At 41.2% G+C, this 19,872-nt stretch overlaps 1 protein-coding gene and 1 long non-coding RNA gene across 24 annotated transcripts in view; one reads left to right on the top strand and one right to left on the bottom strand.

The window, feature by feature from the left end:
* The window catches only part of LOC138755202 (uncharacterized), a 44,865-nt gene extending 27,321 nt beyond the window's left edge, over positions 1 to 17,544 (top strand). Inside the window, exon 3 of the long non-coding RNA XR_011352114.1 lies at positions 17,376 to 17,544. This is a non-coding gene — a long non-coding RNA (uncharacterized lncRNA). The remainder of the gene's footprint in view (positions 1 to 17,375) is intronic.
* The window catches only part of LOC138755198 (CLIP-associating protein 2-like), a 378,019-nt gene that overhangs the window by 345,752 nt on the left and 12,395 nt on the right, over positions 1 to 19,872 (bottom strand). For all 23 annotated transcript variants that reach the window (XM_069920727.1, XM_069920718.1, XM_069920728.1 and 20 more), the window contains exons 2-3: positions 19,793 to 19,871; positions 13,285 to 13,388 (exon numbers count right to left, since the gene is read on the bottom strand). In XM_069920727.1, coding sequence (XP_069776828.1) covers positions 13,285 to 13,388; positions 19,793 to 19,871 — 183 coding nt within the window. The remainder of the gene's footprint in view (positions 1 to 13,284; positions 13,389 to 19,792; position 19,872) is intronic.

The raw sequence follows: 19,872 nt of genomic DNA on the forward strand, positions 1-19,872 counted from the left end.
GCTTTGTTCATGAATGAGTGAGACAAACACCAGACTGAGTCGAAATCAGGGTTCTTTGTTCTTTATTACCGGATTGTAACACTTGCAACTAACAATGTTAGTTGGAGAATGCATTCTGCCGTTATCAGCAAAATGGTGATTTTTTATACCCTTGGATACGTGCTTAGAACATCATCATATCATTACTTGTCCAATGACTAAAACTGTTGCTATCCTTTCCCTGCTAGCTTCCTGCCTCTCAATCCATCAATGTCTATCTTATCTTGTAAGTACAAGGATGCATTCACATCTTGTTACAGCCCTGCACAGGGTAACTCCTTACACATTCCCATCTCATGATGTTTTACCTTACAAAAGTGATGATGGCACTTCGATGTGAATTGCTGTTATGGCTAAACATGTGGAAATAACACCATAGCATTTCACGACCCTCCTTCCACGTTTTACTCCATCCAAAGGGTCCAAAATAATCAACTCCAACATTTGTAAATGGAGAATCACCAGGAGAGATTCTGTTCAGGGGAAAATCTGCCATCTGCAGTTGTCCAGGAGTAATATTTTCATGCTGACAAACAACATATTTCGACATAATTTTTCTGATTGACCCAGTGGCACCAGGAATCCAGTATTTTTGGCGTAGATTAGATTATATATGGTTGTGACCACTGTGGCCCACTTCATGAATAATGTTGAAGAATCAAATCAGAGATGAAAAGATCCTTGGCCAGTATGGCAGGATGTTTTGTTTCTTCTGGCATTGCTGCTCTGCCAAGTCATGCCCCCCCCCCCCCCCCCCCAACCCTTAATATACCATTCTCTAGTATGGGGTTGAATTTATGAATGTGGCTTGTTCTTTTAATATTTATGGGTTTTTTTTTTCCAGACTTGAAATTTCATCTGCAAATCTCTTCCTGTGGGGGAGGGGAAAGAACAGATTATCTCCATCTCCGCATTAATCAATTCTTCAATTGTGAGACCTCCTCCTCTTTCCTGAGTCTCAAGATCTCTTGTCTCTTTTTGTGGTAGATCTTTTTGATGAATGTTATCTAATTGAAATTGAGCAGGAATATTGCTTGTTTATACTGTCTGCTACGATTTGGAAATCATGTTTTAAATCTGAGCATCCATGCTATTTCCTTTTTCAATGATTCCAGGATGAGAAGTAATGGATTAAGCAGGTAACTGTATCCATTCTTTCAGACACTCTGAACAGGAATTTCCATCTTACTGCTGATTTCAGGGACCTCTGGTAAAATATCTGGATTTTGAGGCCACTCTTTTTGATGCTGTGGAAGAAATAGAGTCCTGAACACCCACATTTCATTCTGCATAAAAGACTAGACTTTCAAGCCTCGGGAAGCCAGATTGGCAGGATTGTTAACTGCATTAACATTTCTCCACTGTATTCGACGTGAGACCTTATCAATTTCACTGATTTTGTTAGCCACGAAAGTTAGAAACTTTTGTGGTTTTATTGTTGATGTATTTGAGCACCAACGTGCTACCAGTCCAAAATATGGAATTTGTTCGTTTCATTTCCAACTCTCTTTTCAACGTTGTGTCCATTCTGCTTGCCATGGTAGCAGCCATCAACTCCATTTGTGGGATAGTGGCTGGCCTTTTCCATTGCAAATCCACAATGTACCTGATCCTTGTTATCATGCAGTAATGGGTAACTAATGCTTCTGTGACAATCTTCATATGCATCTGCTAAATGATGCAATTGAGCAGATGTTATATTTCCAAAATTTGTAGGTTCAAAGCTTCTATCAATCTTGAAGTCATCCAGCACATGAAGTTTCTGAATCCAACATGTCTTTTCTTGTACAATGGATTCTGGTATCTTATCATTTCAACCAATCATTTTCCTACACAAATCTTGCAAAATCTTCTCGGCAGTCAGGACAACTGGTGTCAATATTCCTCGAGGGTCAAATATTAAATTGACTTTGATAGAATGCCCCTTCTTGTGAGAGCTTGGACCTTCAAAATGATTTTGAACTTAAAAACTTGACACTAAACACACCAGTGTACACCTTACACTCTCTCCACAGGAAGATTGCATTGGTCTAAGTCCAAATTCTTAATTTCTTTTTGCCCTCTGTCTCTTTCAAGTATGGCAGCCAATACCAGGCGACTGTTACTTATCCATTTGGTTATTGGAATGCTTCCTTTGAAGCAGATCGCTCTCAACTCATGATAAAGAGCTATTGATTCTTTTACTGTAGCTGCAGAAGTGAGACAGTCATCTACATACAAGTTATTCTTGATGGTGCTTATTGCTTGAGAGCTATGTTCCTGCTTGAGAGTATGTTCCTGCATACTTCTTGAGGGGAAAATTCACTCAACATGTGATGAAGTTGTTTCAAATAGGTGCCTTGTCATTCTATATTCTGACAGTAGTCTCCACCAGGCCTACAAAGAAATCGTAACAATTCATGGTCTTAATTTGGTACCTTTACCTGATGGAACAATGCTTCAATGTCTGCAGTAATAATGACAGGTTCTTTACAGAAAATATGTAAGACTCCTATCAATGTACTGGTCAAATCAGGACCAGTAAGAGTTCAGAATTTAATGAAACTCCCTGAAAGGTTGCTTCACAATCAAACACTACTCAGTTTTTTTTTCTGTGGATTCAAAACCCTATGGTATGGCAATGACCTTTTTTAGCCATCACCATGTTCCAAGATAGTATCTGGTACTTTTTTTTGCATAACCTTTAAATATCATATCAGACACACATTTGGTGCAGTCTGAATGAAAGGAAGAATCTTTCTTGAATCTTTAAATTCACTGTAGATTGTTCACAAGCTTGTATGATCAGGCATGAATATTTCCGTTTCCTTTAAAGGTATCTTTGGCTTCGTGGACGAAGATTAATGGAGGGGTAAATGTCCACATCAGCTGCAGGCTCGTTTGTGGCTGACAAGTTCGATGCGGGACAGGCAGACACGGTTGCAGGGGAAAATTGGTTGGTTGGGGTTGGGTTTTTCCTCCTTTGTCTTTTGTCAGTGAGGTGGGCTCTGCGGTCTTCTTCAAAGGAGGTTGCTGCCCACCGAACTGTGAGGCGCCAAGATGCACGGTTTGAGGCGATATCAGCCCACTGGCGGTGGTCAATGTGGCAGGCACCAAGAGATTTCTTTAGGCAGTCCTTGTACCTCTTCTTTGGTGCACCTCTGACACGATGGCCAGTGGAGAGCTCGCCATATAACACGATCTTGGGGAGGCGATGGTCCTGCATTCTGGAGACATGACCTACCCAGCGCAGTTGAATCTTCAACAGCATGGATTCGATGCTGTCAGCCTCTGCCATCTCGAGTACTTCGATGTTAGGGATGAAGTCGCTCCAATGAATGTTGAGGATGGAACGGAAACAACGCTGCTGGAAGCGTTCTAGGAGCCGTAGGTGATGCCGGAAGAGGACCCATGATTCGGAGCCGAACAGGAGTGTGGGTATGACATCGGCTCTGTATACGCTTATCTTTGTGAGGTTTTTCAGTTGGTTGTTTTTCCAGACTCTTTTGTGTAGACTTCCAAAGGCGCTATTTGCCTTGGAGAGTCTGTTGTCTATCTCGTTGTCGATCCTTGCATCCGATAAAAAGGTGCAGCCGAGATAGGTAAACTGGTTGACCGTTTTGAGTTTTGTGTGCCCGATGGAGATGCGGGGGCGGCTGGTAGTCATGGTGGGGAGCTGGCTGATGGAGGACCTCAGTTTTCTTCAGGCTGACAAACCAAACTAATGGGACTAAAGCCCGACAAATCACCTGGTCCTGATGAGACAAATCTCCTGGTCCTGATGATAGGCATCCAAGGGTTCTGAAGGAAATGGCAGAAGTTATAGTTGATGCATTGGTGGTCATATACCAAAATTCCTTGGATTCTGGGCAGGTCCCGGCAGACTGGAAGACAGCAAATGTCACGCCACTTTTTAAGGGATGTAGGCAGAAGACTGGAAATTATCGGCCAATTAGCTTGACGTCTATAGTTGGAAAAATGCTTGAAGCCGTCATTAAAGATGAAATAGTGAAACTTTTGGAAAGTAAGGGTTCAATCAGGCAGACGCAGCATGGTTTTAGAAAGGGAAGATCTTGTTTGACAAACTTGTTAGGATTCTTTGAGGATATAATGGGTGCGGTGGATAGAGGGGAACAGGTTGATGTTGTATATTTGGATTTCCAGAAAGCGTTTGATAAGGTGCCGCACAAGAGACTTATCAGTAAGTTACAGGAAAGTGGAGTCCGAGGAAGTATATTGGCCTGGATTGAAAATAGGTTGTCTGACAGGAGGCAGAGAGTCGGGATAAATGGGAGTTTTTCAGGTTGGCAGAGAGTGGTAAGTGGGGTGCCGCAGTGGTCGGTGTTAGGCCCACAACTGATCATCATTTACATTGATGACTTGGAAGAGGGGACAAATGTGGTGTAGCCAAGTTTGAGGATGACACCAAATTGTGTGGAAGAGCAAATTGTAATGAGGATGTGGAGAGTCTGCAGAGGAATATAGTTAAGCTGGATGAGTGGGCAAAGGTCTCGCAGATGGAGTACAATGTTAGTAAGTGTGAGGTTATCCACTTTGGCAAAAAAAATAAAAGAGCTGAATATTATTTAAAGGGTGAAACACTACAGCATGCTGTTGTGCAGAGGGACTTGGGAGTGCTTGTGCATGAATCGCAAAAAGTTAGGTTGCAGGTGCAGCAGGTTATTAAGAAGGCAAATGGAATGTTGGCCTTCATCGCTAGAGGAATTGAATTCAGGAGTAGGGAGGTAATGTTGCAACTGTTTCAGGTACTGGTGAGACCACACCTGGAGTACTGTGTCCAGTTCTGGTCTCCATATTTGAGGCTTTGGAGATGGTCCAGAGGAGGTTTACTAGGTTGATCCCTGGGATGAAGGGGTTGACTTATGATGAAAGATTAAATCGTCTAGGATTGTATTCGCTTGAGTTCAGAAGAATGAGAGGAGATCTTATAGAAACATATAGGATTATGAAGGGTATGGATAGGATAGATGTTGGAAGGTTTTTTGAGCTGGCCGGGGAAACTAAAACGAGAGGACACAGTCTCAAGATTCGGGGGAGTAGATTTAGGACAGAGATGAGGAAAAATAGTTTTTCCCCAGCGAGTAGTGAATGTTTGGAATTCTCTAACCAGGGAAGTGGTTGAGGCTGCCTCATTAAACATATTTACAATTCGGTTAGATAAATTTTTACATGATAGAGGAATTAGGGGATATGGGGAGAAGGCAGGTAGGTGGAGTTAGATCACAAATTAGATCAGCCATGATCGTATTGAATGGCGGAGCAGGCTCGATGGGCCATTTTTGGCCTACTCCTGTTCCTACTTCCTATGTTCCTATGTTCCAATTGCACTCCTATGCGGTTGTCGGGTGGCCACCTGAAAGTGGAGAACCCGGCCAGGAGGTTTACCTACCTAACTCTTCACCTGCAGGTATAATATCCTGCTCCAAGAATCCCCTGTTACACCAGAAAGCAGCTTTCAGGTGCCTAGCAGCAGGCATGCTGTTGACAGTCAGCTGGCGACCCACTGACAGCCACCCTCCCCGCTGCCTGACAGTCTTCGGCAGGGTACTACGGGGTTAACACATGCACACGAAATCCTGCTAAATTTAAAAGGTGAGAGTTTTTGATAAGTCAGGATTCTTGGGGATAGCCCCCCCAGCCCCGCACTCCCCTGCCGGCGGCTGGCAGGCAGCGGGGAGGCGAGCTGGCAGGCAGCGGGGAGGCGAGCTGGCAGGCAGCGGGGAGGCGAGCTGGCAGGCAGCGGGGAGGCGAGCTGGCAGGCAGCGGGGAGGCGAGCTGGCAGGCAGCGGGGAGGCGAGCTGGCAGGCAGCGGGGAGGCGAGCTGGCAGGCAGCGGGGAGGCGAGCTGGCAGGCAGCGGGGAGGCGAGCTGGCAGGCAGCGGGGAGGCGAGCTGGCAGGCAGCGGGGAGGCGAGCTGGCAGGCAGCGGGGAGGCGAGCTGGCAGGCAGCGGGGAGGCGAGCTGGCAGGCAGCGGGGAGGCGAGCTGGCAGGCAGCGGGGAGGCGAGCTGGCAGGCAGCGGGGAGGCGAGCTGGCAGGCAGCGGGGAGGCGAGCTGGCAGGCAGCGGGGAGGCGAGCTGGCAGGCAGCGGGGAGGCGAGCTGGCAGGCAGCGGGGAGGCGAGCTGGCAGGCAGCGGGGAGGCGAGCTGGCAGGCAGCGGGGAGGCGAGCTGGCAGGCAGCGGGGAGGCGAGCTGGCAGGCAGCGGGGAGGCGAGCTGGCAGGCAGCGGGGAGGCGAGCTGGCAGGCAGCGGGGAGGCGAGCTGGCAGGCAGCGGGGAGGCGAGCTGGCAGGCAGCGGGGAGGCGAGCTGGCAGGCAGCGGGGAGGCGAGCTGGCAGGCAGCGGGGAGGCGAGCTGGCAGGCAGCGGGGAGGCGAGCTGGCAGGCAGCGGGGAGGCGAGCTGGCAGGCAGCGGGGAGGCGAGCTGGCAGGCAGCGGGGAGGCGAGCTGGCAGGCAGCGGGGAGGCGAGCTGGCAGGCAGCGGGGAGGCGAGCTGGCAGGCAGCGGGGAGGCGAGCTGGCAGGCAGCGGGGAGGCGAGCTGGCAGGCAGCGGGGAGGCGAGCTGGCAGGCAGCGGGGAGGCGAGCTGGCAGGCAGCGGGGAGGCGAGCTGGCAGGCAGCGGGGAGGCGAGCTGGCAGGCAGCGGGGAGGCGAGCTGGCAGGCAGCGGGGAGGCGAGCTGGCAGGCAGCGGGGAGGCGAGCTGGCAGGCAGCGGGGAGGCGAGCTGGCAGGCAGCTGCCCCTGCTGAACTTGGGAGCAGGCATTTGCTCTGTGGCCCCTCTCCCCGCTTCAGACGTTTCAAGTGGCAGAACATCTCCTTCAGTGCCTTCGCAGACACTTGCACCCTGCTCTGGAGCCGCATTCTCCAGGTGATTCCACCTGAAAGCAGCTTACCACTCAAAAAAGGTAAATCAGATCAGATTTTAAAAAAATATAAATTTTAACCTCATCCTCCACTACTTTAGAGGTATATCATTTTTCATAAAATTTTCAAAACACACCATTAATCTCCTGAGGTTTATATGTAATCATTGATTCATCCCTAATATAATTTATTGCTCTAGAAACTTATTCTGTTCTTAACTGCCAAGCTAATACTTTATGAACTCCTTCCCCAACTCATAATATCTTTTCTAGTTCTCTGTAATAGCTTCTCAAACTTGAAACAAAGTTTCAAAGTTTGAAACAAATTATTTTGCAACTTCATATTAGTTAAATGTATTTTCTCAACTTCATGGAATTTTGCTGTAAATCTTTTTTTTATATCTCTATCTCCTCCTCTAATTTAATTATATCAGTTACATGTTGTTTCTAAATTTTAGCAGTAAAAATAATAATTTGTCCCCTCACATATGATTTTAAAGTATCCCATAAAACAAATTTACTATTAACTGAATCCACAATTATTTTCCAAAAGAACTTTATTTTATCTCTTATAAAATTACAAAATTCTACATTTTTCAACAAGAATTAAATCTCCATCGATATGTATTATCAATTCTCTCTGAACCAGTACATTAATAACAAAGAATGATCAGACAAAATCCTACTCGTATTCAGCCTTCAACACATGACTTTGTAATTGTGCTGATAACAAAAATAAATTAATTCTGGAATAAGATCATGTTGAAATGAATAAACAACAAAAAAAAATCTCTTCAGGATTTTATCTCCTCCATATATCTACTGTAATGGATAAATATTGGAGGCATTTTGGTAAGATTAATGGGTTGCATTGCATACATACATTTTAAAAAAAGATCTTATTTGAAAGACTGAACTTTGCAGAAAGAATGGAGAATGCTAAGCACATTTCAGAAGTAGGTCCTCATTGAAATGATGTCATGAAATGAATGGACCGGAGACACGCTAGCTCTTGGAAGCTCTTTTCAAGGGTTTTGACAGAGTGCACAGAAAGGTCACTCCTGGGTTTTGTTTACCCAAGGCAACAGCTTGACCAGAGACTAACTCCTATTGTTTGCTGGAGAAGGTGGGGGCTTTGATGCAAGTGAGAGAGTTACACGAGCTTCCTGGCAGTTGGAAGTTGGAGAGGGAGGGAGAGGGGGAGAGGGGGAGAGGGGGAGAGGGGGAGAGGGGGAGAGGGGGAGAGGGGGAGAGGGGGAGAGGGGGAGAGGGGGAGAGGGGGAGAGGGGGAGAGGGGGAGAGGGGGAGAGGGGGAGAGGGGGAGAGGGGGAGAGGGGGAGAGGGGGAGAGGGGGAGAGGGGGAGAGGGGGAGAGGGGGAGAGGGGGAGAGGGGGAGAGGGGGAGAGAAGTTACAAGCTCTCCCAGCTAGTGTGTGTGACACTGCAAAACAGCTGAACAATATAAGCCAGGAAGCTGGTTGAAACTGATGAAAAGCTCCAGAGCAGTGGATGGCTGGACGTGCTATCTGTCTGATGTTTCCCTTGGAATAAGTGGAATAGAAAGGAACTCTGTGGTAGCTTGAAGAAAGAAGTTACCATCTGGAAAACCCTGATGGGGCAAGTTTCATCAACGAGTCATTGAGGCGACTAATGGTGGTACCTGAATTGTGGAAATCCTGGAACAACAAATATCTCTCTGCAAACCCTACAAGAACCTTCCTGAGTGGAAAACATTTACCTTTCGAGCACAAAAGCCTGGTGAACTTTATACATGTTAAATTCTGTGCACAGTATAAGAATTGCCTGCATCCAGAGAACTTCGAAGAAGAAGTGAGATTGAACTGTGAACCAACCAACTTTTCTTAAATTTACACACACATCATACACATGCGCTTAGAAATAGAAGGGGGTTAATTTGGATTAGTTAAGTATAAAGATAATTTAAAGTTTGATTCTGTTTTCATGTTTAAAGTCGATTAACAATAATTTTTGTTTTAAAAACCACTTGTCTTGGTGAATGTCCATTGCTGCTGGGTTTTGGGGTCCTTTGGGCTCGTAACACTACCAAATTCATATCTTTCATTAACAACATCAACTGTTTAGCCGTTTTATTTTTGGAGATTTAACTAATAAGGGGTCCAAACAACAATTAAAATCACATCCTACTATAATTTTTTTGTATGCTGATTTAAATTAAGAGAAGAATCCAACATAAATTTCTCATCCTCTATATTAAGAGCATAAATATTCATTAAAGTCCAAGACTCAGAAAAATGTTACAGTTAACAATCAAAAGTCTAACAATTGACTCAATAACTGATTCCAATTTAAAAGATAACTTTTTAATTAATCAAAATAGCCACTCCTCTTGCTTTCAAATTAAACAAAGACGCTATAATTTGTCCAACCCAATCTCTTTTCAATTTCTGATGTTCCTTCTCAGTCAAATCTGTTTCTTCCAAAAAAAGTCAATTTTAAAAAATATACGCCAATACACTTTTTCTCTTAATCGGATTATTAAGCCTGTTAACATTACAAGTAGCAAAATTTAAATTAGCCATCATTCCAATTCAATTCAAAAACCACCTTAACACACATGATGAAACTCCTCTCCATGGCAACAAAAAAGACTAATCTCCTCTAAAAGAAAAACATCATTAAAAAAAAATAAAACTGCACTACAGTATTATCCCCCCCCCCCCCCCCCACCAAATTATGCAGGAGTGATCAATCCCACAAAGTGGCCAATGACTTTGGAAGGGTCAGTAGTCAAACCACTCCCCACCTGAATAGAACAAAAAAAAAAATCAACAAGCATTTCAAATATGATATGCTTCCTCAAGATCATTGTCAATATCAATTTCAATCAATTGCTGAGATTTCTTCTCTCACCCTCCATTCTTCTACTTCTGAACTGATGCAGGCTGTTGAGAAAAGCTTTCTTGACTTTTCATCTGTTTATTATCCAGTAGATAAATAGCAAATGTGAGAGCTTCAGCACTAAAAACTGAGATTGAAAGTCTCCATAAAAACTTTAAGTACAGCAGGATGCCAAAAAGCAAATTAATATCCTTCCACAAAACAGCTTTGGCAGAATTAAATTCTTTCCACTTGGCTCAAATCAGCATAAAAGAAAACTCAATTATTCTTAACTACCAAGGGGCCTTGATAACTTGTTGCATTTTGAACTGCAACTCTTAAAATCAATTCTCTATCTTGAAAGTGTAGACATCTAATCATGATAGAATGTGGAGCCTTGACCTGGAGGTTTCCTTCTTATCGCTCTATGAACTCTGTCCAATTCCAAACCATTTGGACAGTATTCTTTCCCCAATACTTCAGGGATACACTTCTGAAAAAATTGAACCGGGTCCAGGCCCTCAAAATCTTCCAGAAGACCAACAATTTTAACATTATTCCTTCGACTTTTATTTTCCAACGCATCAATTTTCTTCAATAAATAATTTCTCTGAATATTCCAACCAGTAAATGAATCCTCCATCTTACTCAACATCCTTACAGTCATGAAAATCTTCCTCAATCTTCTTAAAATTTATCTTGTACCTTATCCACCATTTTCACACACTTGGCCACATACAACTTAATAGATGATATCTTCCCCTTCATATCAATAAGTTGCCCCTTCATAGATGAAAAAAACTTGACCCATCCGAGTTGCCAAATTTTCCTATCTGGTTAGATATATCAACTTGACTTAGTGGGTCTGAATAATGAGGGTCAGATTTAAACTTCATTGAAACCTGTTTAGTAATGGGCCTACCCTTTAAATATATATACACATATAAATATATATATATATTTTTAAATATATATATATATATAAATATATAAAAAAGTCTCTTCCTCCTCCGTACCTGGATAGATTTCTTCTTCTTCCAGTCCCCCATCCAATGTCGCCTTCTTCCCCCTCTGTTGATGCAGATGGCATTTCAGCCCGGCTACGGGTTCAGATCCTCCCTCCCGTCAGCCCAGCATTGCTTGGCCAAGAGAAGATGGGTCCTCCCACAGCTCAGACTGAACGCTATATAACGCACATGTGAATTTTCATGCATGTACAGTTGTTCCTCATAATCTGGAGGAGGAAGAGGTCTTCGGGCTCCTGAGCCATCTTACGCAACACTGCATGAAGTCAGCACTAGAGTCATGCGAGTCTTAACCAGGGACTGCAGTTGCAGTCTTGGGTGAGTGAGATCCACTCCACAGGCTCCATTTCAAAGGTAGGCCCAAGTTCTTCTGTACTTGATAACTGCTTGTACTTTTGTTTTCCTCAAAATTGCTTTCCAGAATAAATCAACAATATATCCAATATTTTCTAAAAAAGGTACAAAAACTTTGAAGAGTTTAAAAAAAAAAAAAATAAGGGCTTTTACTATTTCTGCCGGGGGAGGTGTTTTTCCACGTCTTCTCCCTACACAATCACGCCATGCACCCCTTTAATTGTTTTTATTAAGGATTTTCAATCAACATGGAGTTACAAAACAAACAAATTCAAAGAAACTGCAAAAATACCAAAACCGAACGACATGTTGCTACACAAAGGAAGAAGAATCAACAGAATATCACAATTATAAATACAAAATGACACACTCTGCTGATCCTTAAAAGTAGAAAACAGAAAAAAAGAAAAAAAGTATAAGAGAAAGACCTCTCTTCCCCCCCCCAAAGGAAAAGAAGAAAAAGGGGTAATTCTCCGATGTGATAAGACAAAACTATCTATTTTCCAAAAGCATTAATTACATACAAACAAAACATTACGTGATTCATCCAGAGCTTACTTCCTCACTTAAGGGATAAATGTCTTGACAAAAACATCACTCAGGATACTGGAGAAAGTGGTATTGGAGACCAGATTGGGGGAGGGGGAGGGGGAAAAATCATTAAAGGTTAACCCTGGTATATCTTAAATATGGGTTCCATATTCTTAAAAACATGTAACAATATCTGAGGTTGTAAGTCATCTTCTCCAGGGAAAACAATTATACATTTCTGACATCCAGCGGGTCAGACTCAGTTGGGAATCAGATTTCCAAGAAATAGCTATCCATTTCCTGGCCACCATGAAAGTGAGTTTAATAAATTTCTATTGATATTTTGACAGCCTCATTTTAAGTCTTCTATCTGCGAATTTTCTCAATAAAAACAATTCTGGCACCTGAGGGTATTGAATTCTGGTAAAGTGCTCCAGGAGATTCCTCAAATCTTCCCAGAAGAATCTCACCTTAGGGCATGACCAGGTTGAATGCAAAAAAGTCCCTACATCTTGACTGCATCGAAAACAAAATTGGATAATTCAGATTTCAAATTTATTTAATTTTTGTGGAATAAGATACAGATGATGCAAAACAAAAAATTATACTGCACCAGCCTATACCTTACATTAATTGTATTGTTCAAGCTGTCCCAACATTGGTCAGACCAGCAAAATGGATCAATTTCTCTACCCAAATCTGATTCCCATCTCTCTCAAATTGTTTAACTTATTTTTGAGCGTCTCCTAGCAACATGTTTGAGCCAAGGTTTTGCGGCTTGTTAGAAAGATTACATTTTTTAGCTTCGTTCCTTTGTTAAATGAAATGGAAGGAATTAAATGTTCCGACAATTTTCATTGACTATTTAACAATGTTTTAAGCACCATCTAACAATGTTTAATGGCTTGTTACAACTATGTAGCAACTGATAGTAACATTTGCAAAGTTTAAACTTTGAAAACTCAACTCTAGTACAGATCTGTTTGAATAAGTCAGAAAACAACAACATTCTGATATCATCCATGTGACTACAAAGGAAAATAGTCACTACATACAGAAAAATAAATAATAAATATAAAAGGATAGACAAATTTACAGATCCAAGGAATTAACAAAAAAAGGCACAAACTGGCTGTGTGAAAACTGAGGGATTAACATAGGGTTCATTTTGTGTGTGAAAGCTTGTAACATTAGACATCACAGTCTCACCCTTACTCTTGTTAGATATGTTGACAAGGAAAGTCGAACAAGTTTACAAATTACTGAGAATTTTGTTATTTCTGGTTCTTATTTGATTTGGGGAACAAATATAAAATTATATTCTCATGGGATTATATTTTCATTCATATATCTTCAGATTTCTAAACACATGTCAACTATGTTTTTTTCACCGTGGGTTATTCATGAGAAGAAATTGCTCAATTTCTGGATTGGGAGGAAAAAGTTCAATATCCCCTCCCCACCCCACAAAAGGGATGAGCAGCAGCCAAACTGATTTTTGACATGGGAAAAATAGCAAATATTTACGTGTCTTCCGCAACATAGGAATTGCCAATGCTTAAATGGTCATTTGATTAGTGATGGTTAGAGCCAGTGCAACTAACAACCCAAAAACATACCTGGGGTGAGGCAGCCTGGTCCATTATACGGACAAGAAGTTTCTGTATTTGTTCTCTGACTTGATCTTTGGTGTCACCTAAACGATCTACAAGTGCAGGTAGCACTGCAAAAATAAAGCATGCAAAAGTGAACAATCTTTGCTGATATTACTCTGCAATATCTATACTATGCAACAAAAGAATCTGAGATTTTAATCAGCAGGTAGTTAGACTGCATGACAATTAAACCATTAAGTGATTATCTTCAAACTTTGAAACCAAATAGATGTGGCAAACACTGAAGAATTTGCATTTTGGGTATCATTTGGTTTGATATCCTGAAACTGGTTAAATGATGCAATTAATCATGAACCTGAAGGCATTTTCATGTGGTCAGTTGAGAAGTTTTCTTTGTATAAACTTCATTCCTGTTCTATCCTTCTTTCCATTGGGCCTTGCTGAAAAAAATGTTGATGGGGTTTAAAGTAAGAGAGTTGTACAGCATAGAAATAGGTACTTCTGCCACTCATCAATACCAACCATGTTGCCCATTCATTCAGCTGATCCCATTTTCCTGTATTTTACCTGTATTCCTCCAAGCTTTCCAATACATCTACCTGTCCCAATATCTTTTAAATGTCCAAACTTGCTCTGCCTGCTTCTTCAATCTATGTACCACTGATAAAGTAGCCCATCAGGTCCCTTTTAAAATCTTCCCCCCACCTCACCTTAACCCTATGCCCTCTAGCTTAAGATTCACCTGTTTGGTGGGAAAAGATTGTGATTATTCATCTATCTATGCCCATCATAAGTTTTAATACATTTATCGGCTCTCCTATCAGAATCAAAAAGAATCAGAATTTATTGTTACCAACATGCCATGAAATTCATTGTTTTGCGGCAGCTTCACAGTGCAATCGTTTATAAACAACCTTACAAAATTAATAAAAATAGTGCAAGTAAAAGTTAGGCAGTGTCTGTAGTTCATTGTTGATTCAGGAATCTGATCGAGGGGAAGAAACAGTCCTTGTGTCGCTGAGTGCTTGTCATTCTCCCTCTCTCCCTCCCCTACGACAATCTAAGCAGAGAGTTGTTCTCAGTCTCCTACCCTCAGCCTTTCCTGAAAATTCAAGCCCTCAAGTCCCAGTAACATCCTCTTGAAGCTTTTGTGCCCCCTTTTGAAGTTAATGAAATCCTTCCAATAATATGATCAGAACTGGACACAGTATTCCAAATATGGCCTGAGCAACACATTATCCAGCATTATCATGGTGGCATCTTCCAGAATTCCCAAGGATATCAGAAATACATATTCAATGTTACTCCAACATTTCTGATAGAACAAAGTTAAACTTGACTGTGGGAGAGATATGAGTAAGATCATGGCAATCCAAATTTGCACATTGATGTGAAATACCATTTACAAATCTCCAAAGGTTTTGAAGTAGTGCAATGTCACACATGGCTAGCTACCACTTATTTCAGTACTCTCAAGTCTACACTGGACAGAATTATTTTTGATAAATTGGCTTCAATGCAAGGAGAAGCCGCTTCAACAAATTGCTCACAACATTTTTTGAACCATGCTGACAACTTTCACCATTTATGCGACCAAAGGGATTGTGCATTCAGTGCAAACCAATCTTCTTTCATCCTTACTGGGGTCTTGATGATCCTCAAAAAATGTGATTGAAGTGAGGCAAAGTGATGCAGTTACCAGACTCTGCTTAATATGTATGATGAGATACAAAAATTTATTGTCATCTACACAAGTACATTTATACAGAATCTCTCACTGTAGCCACACAAGTACGCAAGCCTCACTAATAATAGTATAAATTAGTCACCACAATATGTCATGACACAGAAAAAGATACAGAGCCCTCCATAGTGTTTGAGATACTTTTTATCCTTTATTTGCCCTGTACCCGACAGTTTTAAAGTTGTGATCAAACAATTCACATGTAATTAAAGTACACATTGCATATTTTATTCAAGGTTATTTGTAATCATTTTGGATTGACGATGTAGAAATTATAGCACTTCCTCCTTGTTTCACAGCACTTCATTTGGGACATTTGACTTTACAGGTGTTTCTAAGTACCCAGGTATGTTTTATTCAGACAAAAGCTTGGCTTGCATCTAAGCTTTTTAATCATCTTTGGAGTCTGAAGTTGCTATTTTTCAACATGAGGACCAGAGTTGTGCCAAAGTCAAAGAAGCCATTATGAGACTGTAAAACAAGAATAAAACACCAAACTCAACAGTTTGGAACATCATAATGAAGGAAGAGAGCACTGGTGAGTTCAGTAATAACAAAGGAACTGTTATTCCAAGGAACACCTCCACTACTGATGACAGAAAAATTCTCATCATAAGGAAGAAACATTTTCAAACATATGTCTGACAGATCACAAACACTCTTGAAGAGCCAGGTGTAGTTGTGTCAATGACAACTGATGGCAGAAGACTTCATGAACTAAAATACAGGGGGGGGGGGGCACACTAAAAGATGTAATCCATGGCAAAGGTGGCATTCTTAGGATCTTTGGTAGTTCCTTTATGCCTCCACACTTTGTTCTTACCATCACTCAAGTTAATCTTGATCTCCTCTGTCAAGAATTTTTCCAAAATTCTGTTGGCTCTTAAATACTTCTTGACGAACTGGAATCTGGTCATCCTTTCTGTAGTAAACTAATGGTTTGCATATTGCAGTGTCACCTCTGTATTTCTCTCCATGAAGTCTTCTGCGGACAGTAATCATTGACACCTGCCTCTTGAAGAATGTTTCTGATCATTTGGACATATGTTTGGGGATCTTTCTTCATTGTGATGAGAATTCTTCTGATATCAGCAGTAGAGCATTGGAATAGCAGTCCCTTTTTGATTACTGAGCTTACCAGTACACTCTTTCTACTTAATGATGCTCCAAACTGTTGATATTGCCAATCCCAGCTTTGGGCAATGTCCCTTACTATTTTTAATTCTTGTTTCTCGGCCTCCGCGGCTTCTTTGACTTTCAATGGCACAATTCTAGTCTTCTAGTTGAAAAATTGCAACATCAGACTCCAAAGGTGATCAAAACCTTAGAAGTAAGCAAAGCTCTCTTATACCTGGACCAATGATGCAATTAAACATACCCAAGTTCTCACAAACACCTGTTAAGCCAAATGTCCCAAACATTATGGTGTAAATTGCTGTATTATTGACATGGCCAAACAAAATGTATACAGTAACATTGAATAAAATCTGGAATGTGCACTCTAATTATATGTGAATTGTTTGAATACAAATATAAAACTGAGTACAGGAGCAAATAAAGAAAAATAGTGTCTTTGTCACAAACATTATGGAGGTCACTATTATTCTATAAGGATAGGTAAATATTCACTGTTGCAATTTGTACAAAAACATTCTAGTACAGACCAATCTTTTGGTGATCCTGGAGAAGTTTATAGTTAAGAAAAGGGTACAACAGGGAGGTTCAAACGCCTGATAAATGCTGGGGGTGGAAAAACAAACATTGAACCTGGAGACCCCAAATTTCAAGATGTTCTGTCTGAAGGCAGCAGCAGCAATAAGAGAATGAGATAAGACTGATGGAGATTCTTTGTGATGTTTGCTGTGGTCTTGAAGAAGGGTTTCACTTAGACAAAAGCATCCTGTATGACTCATCTTCTTCCTTTTGCTTTCTTCCTCCCCCCATTCTTGCTCCTCTTCTTATGTCTGCCACCTGTCAATCATCCTTCACTCCTACTTGGTTCACTTTCTGGTCGCTGTCCAACCCTTCCCACCCCAAGGATACTCTTGAATGCTTACGTTCTGAAGCCATGTACAGATTGGTTTATATAATTTAAGCCACTGGGTGACTTCAAACTCACTAGAGCAGCAAAATACTACAGACTCAAGACATTGGAAATGAACCAAATAAATAAATAAATAAATAGATGTAGGGAATGTGTGGTTACTAAAATATTAACTGTTACTTTCATGCTGCTTGACCTGCTGACTATTTCCAGCATTTTCTGCTTTTAATCTACAAATTTAAGAAACAGCTGATGGATGTTGTGTTATAATTGTAAAGATTTTACCATCCTGCCAATTTTCTACAGGAGCTCTATCAAGAGTATCCTGGTCAGCTGCATCAGTGCAAGGTATGGTTGCTGCAGAACATCGAATTGGAGGTCAACACACAGAACCATCAAAGTGGCAAAGAACATCACAAGGGTCTCTCTCCCCTACACCACCCCCGCAAAATAAAAAACAACACGATGACATTTACTTGGATTGTTGTTTAAAGAGGGGTAACAAAATTCAGGAGAACCCAACCACCCCACATGCAGCATCTTCTCATACTACTGCTGGGAAAAAGATAAAGAATTATCAGAGCCACAAGTGTGAGGAACAGTTTCTTCCCATGGGCAGTGAGACTGTTCAATGACCACTGAACCAACTCTCCGTAACTCTACTTTTTATTTTAAGACATGCACATATGTGCTGTGTTTATGCATCATTTGTCTGCATGTGTGTTATATCTGCATGCGGTTTTTCACTGCTCTGCACCATGGACTGGAGAATGCTGTTTCATCGTGTAGTACTGGATATCATTGGATGACAAATGAATTTGAAATGGTTTATCTTGACAAAGCAGATCAACAGCAGGCTATGTGCATTCAGAGTCCAAGCAATATATTCAAACATTTTTAAGTTGTTTAATAAATTCTATACTGGCAGAAAATAAGTATTTCAAGCTTTTTTCCCCCCCAACATCATGGCTATTACATTGCAAATTTCCACATAAAGTCGATGCTAATGCCATCTTATTGGAGGTGCCCAGTTAGAATATGAGGAGATTCCAGTACTGGTAGCTTTTATTCCCACTCGTTACCCTTCATCTTCTGTCTCCAATTTCATCTTTTATCTTCCTCCAGCTGACCCTCTCTCCCCTATTTATGGCACCTGCCAATCAATTCAACTCTATGCTTCACCCCCATTCCCCCCACCCCACTGGTCCCTGTCCAACTCCTCCTAACAACTCCTCATTATACTACTCATTTCCCTTCGACATTCAGTCTTGATGAAGGATTCAGACCAAAAACATTAGTCTTTTTTTTTTATCCTACTGAGATGCTTTATGGCTGAATCCTTCCAGAAGATTGTCTTTTTACTTCCAGATAGCACAATCTATAGTTTTTCATGTCTCTGTCGAACAATATAGCACAGGAACTGTCCCTCTGGCCCATGATATCAGTGATGAACATGATTCAAAATTAAACTAAATCTCTCTGCCTGCACATGATCAACATAACTCCCTGCACATTCATGGGTCCATCTAGAATCCAGGCAATTATTATTCTCTTTTAAACTTGACCACCCTCACCTTAAACACATACCCTGGTGTATTTGACATTTTTACCCTAAGAAAAAGATTCTGTTTGTCCACACTATGTCTTTGATAATTTTATTGATTTCTGAGTTCTCCCTTCAGCCACCAAAGATCCAGAGAAAACAACACAAGTTCATCCAAAATTTGTTTCTCCTATCATTCACATGCTCAGATCCAGACAACATTCTGATAAAAGAAATGATGTGGGTGCAGAAGAGATTTATGGAGTGACAGAACTGTACACATGAATACAGCTGTAGCCAAACCAAAAGTTTTATATTTTGTTCCTAAGTTTTGAGATATTATTGATAACTTGTTTATGAACAGAAGATAAATTACTGGAATAAAACAGATTCTCCTCAGGTTGGCAGTCTGACTAGTGGAGAAGACTGAAGTGTTTGGCCCAACTCCTCTCAACCTCTCAGTGGACCAAATTTACAGTTTACTGATGATACAAAGAAATGACATAGGAATTAATGTAGATGCAACACTGAGGAAATCACTGGTATTAAAGTTCAACGAACACAGGTGCATTCTAGATGCCATCTGGTAAGAATATGCACAAGCCGCTGAGTGACTATCCATCCTAGTAAATGCTATTAATACCATTGCATTCTATCCATTAACATACTACCAAAAGAAGCCTTCCACCGGTTTTAAACCACCCAGTGAGAGGGAAAAAAATAAAGGCAATAAATTTTCCTGTGTAAATCTTTGTTCTTCAGAGACATCCTAACTTGGACAAACACTATAATAGAAAATCTAGAACTCCCAACTCAAACAAAAATGAAGCAAATCCACAATATTACAGCAACGAACATCAACCAACCACTTTACAGAACAAATTGTGATTGCCAAAAATACTGCCTTGCTGGTACAGTGTTTCAGGCTGAAGAGCAGCAGGGATTACAGATGGGGAGCAGTGAGAGAGAATCCCAAAGAAATTTCTTCTGAAAGAAAAGGGGAACTACTTATTCAGGAGAACAGTTCAATTCCAAAAAGAAAGTGATTTAGAAAAGCCACAAAGCCATTTAGCACAAAGTAAACTTAAATTATCAATTTTTATTTTTATTTTAAAAAAAAAATCAGTGGTTAACTTATTCTAACAATATTAAAAAAATTTTAGAGAGGAAATTCACTCACATGTTCCAAAATGGGGTTTAAAACGATCTTTAATGCGATCCACAAGTGCTCCTATAACATCTAGTCCAAGTAAGGTAACC

The sequence above is a fragment of the Narcine bancroftii genome, chromosome 2 (assembly GCF_036971445.1).
Source record: "Narcine bancroftii isolate sNarBan1 chromosome 2, sNarBan1.hap1, whole genome shotgun sequence".
NCBI classification, from domain to species: Eukaryota; Metazoa; Chordata; class Chondrichthyes; order Torpediniformes; family Narcinidae; genus Narcine; species Narcine bancroftii.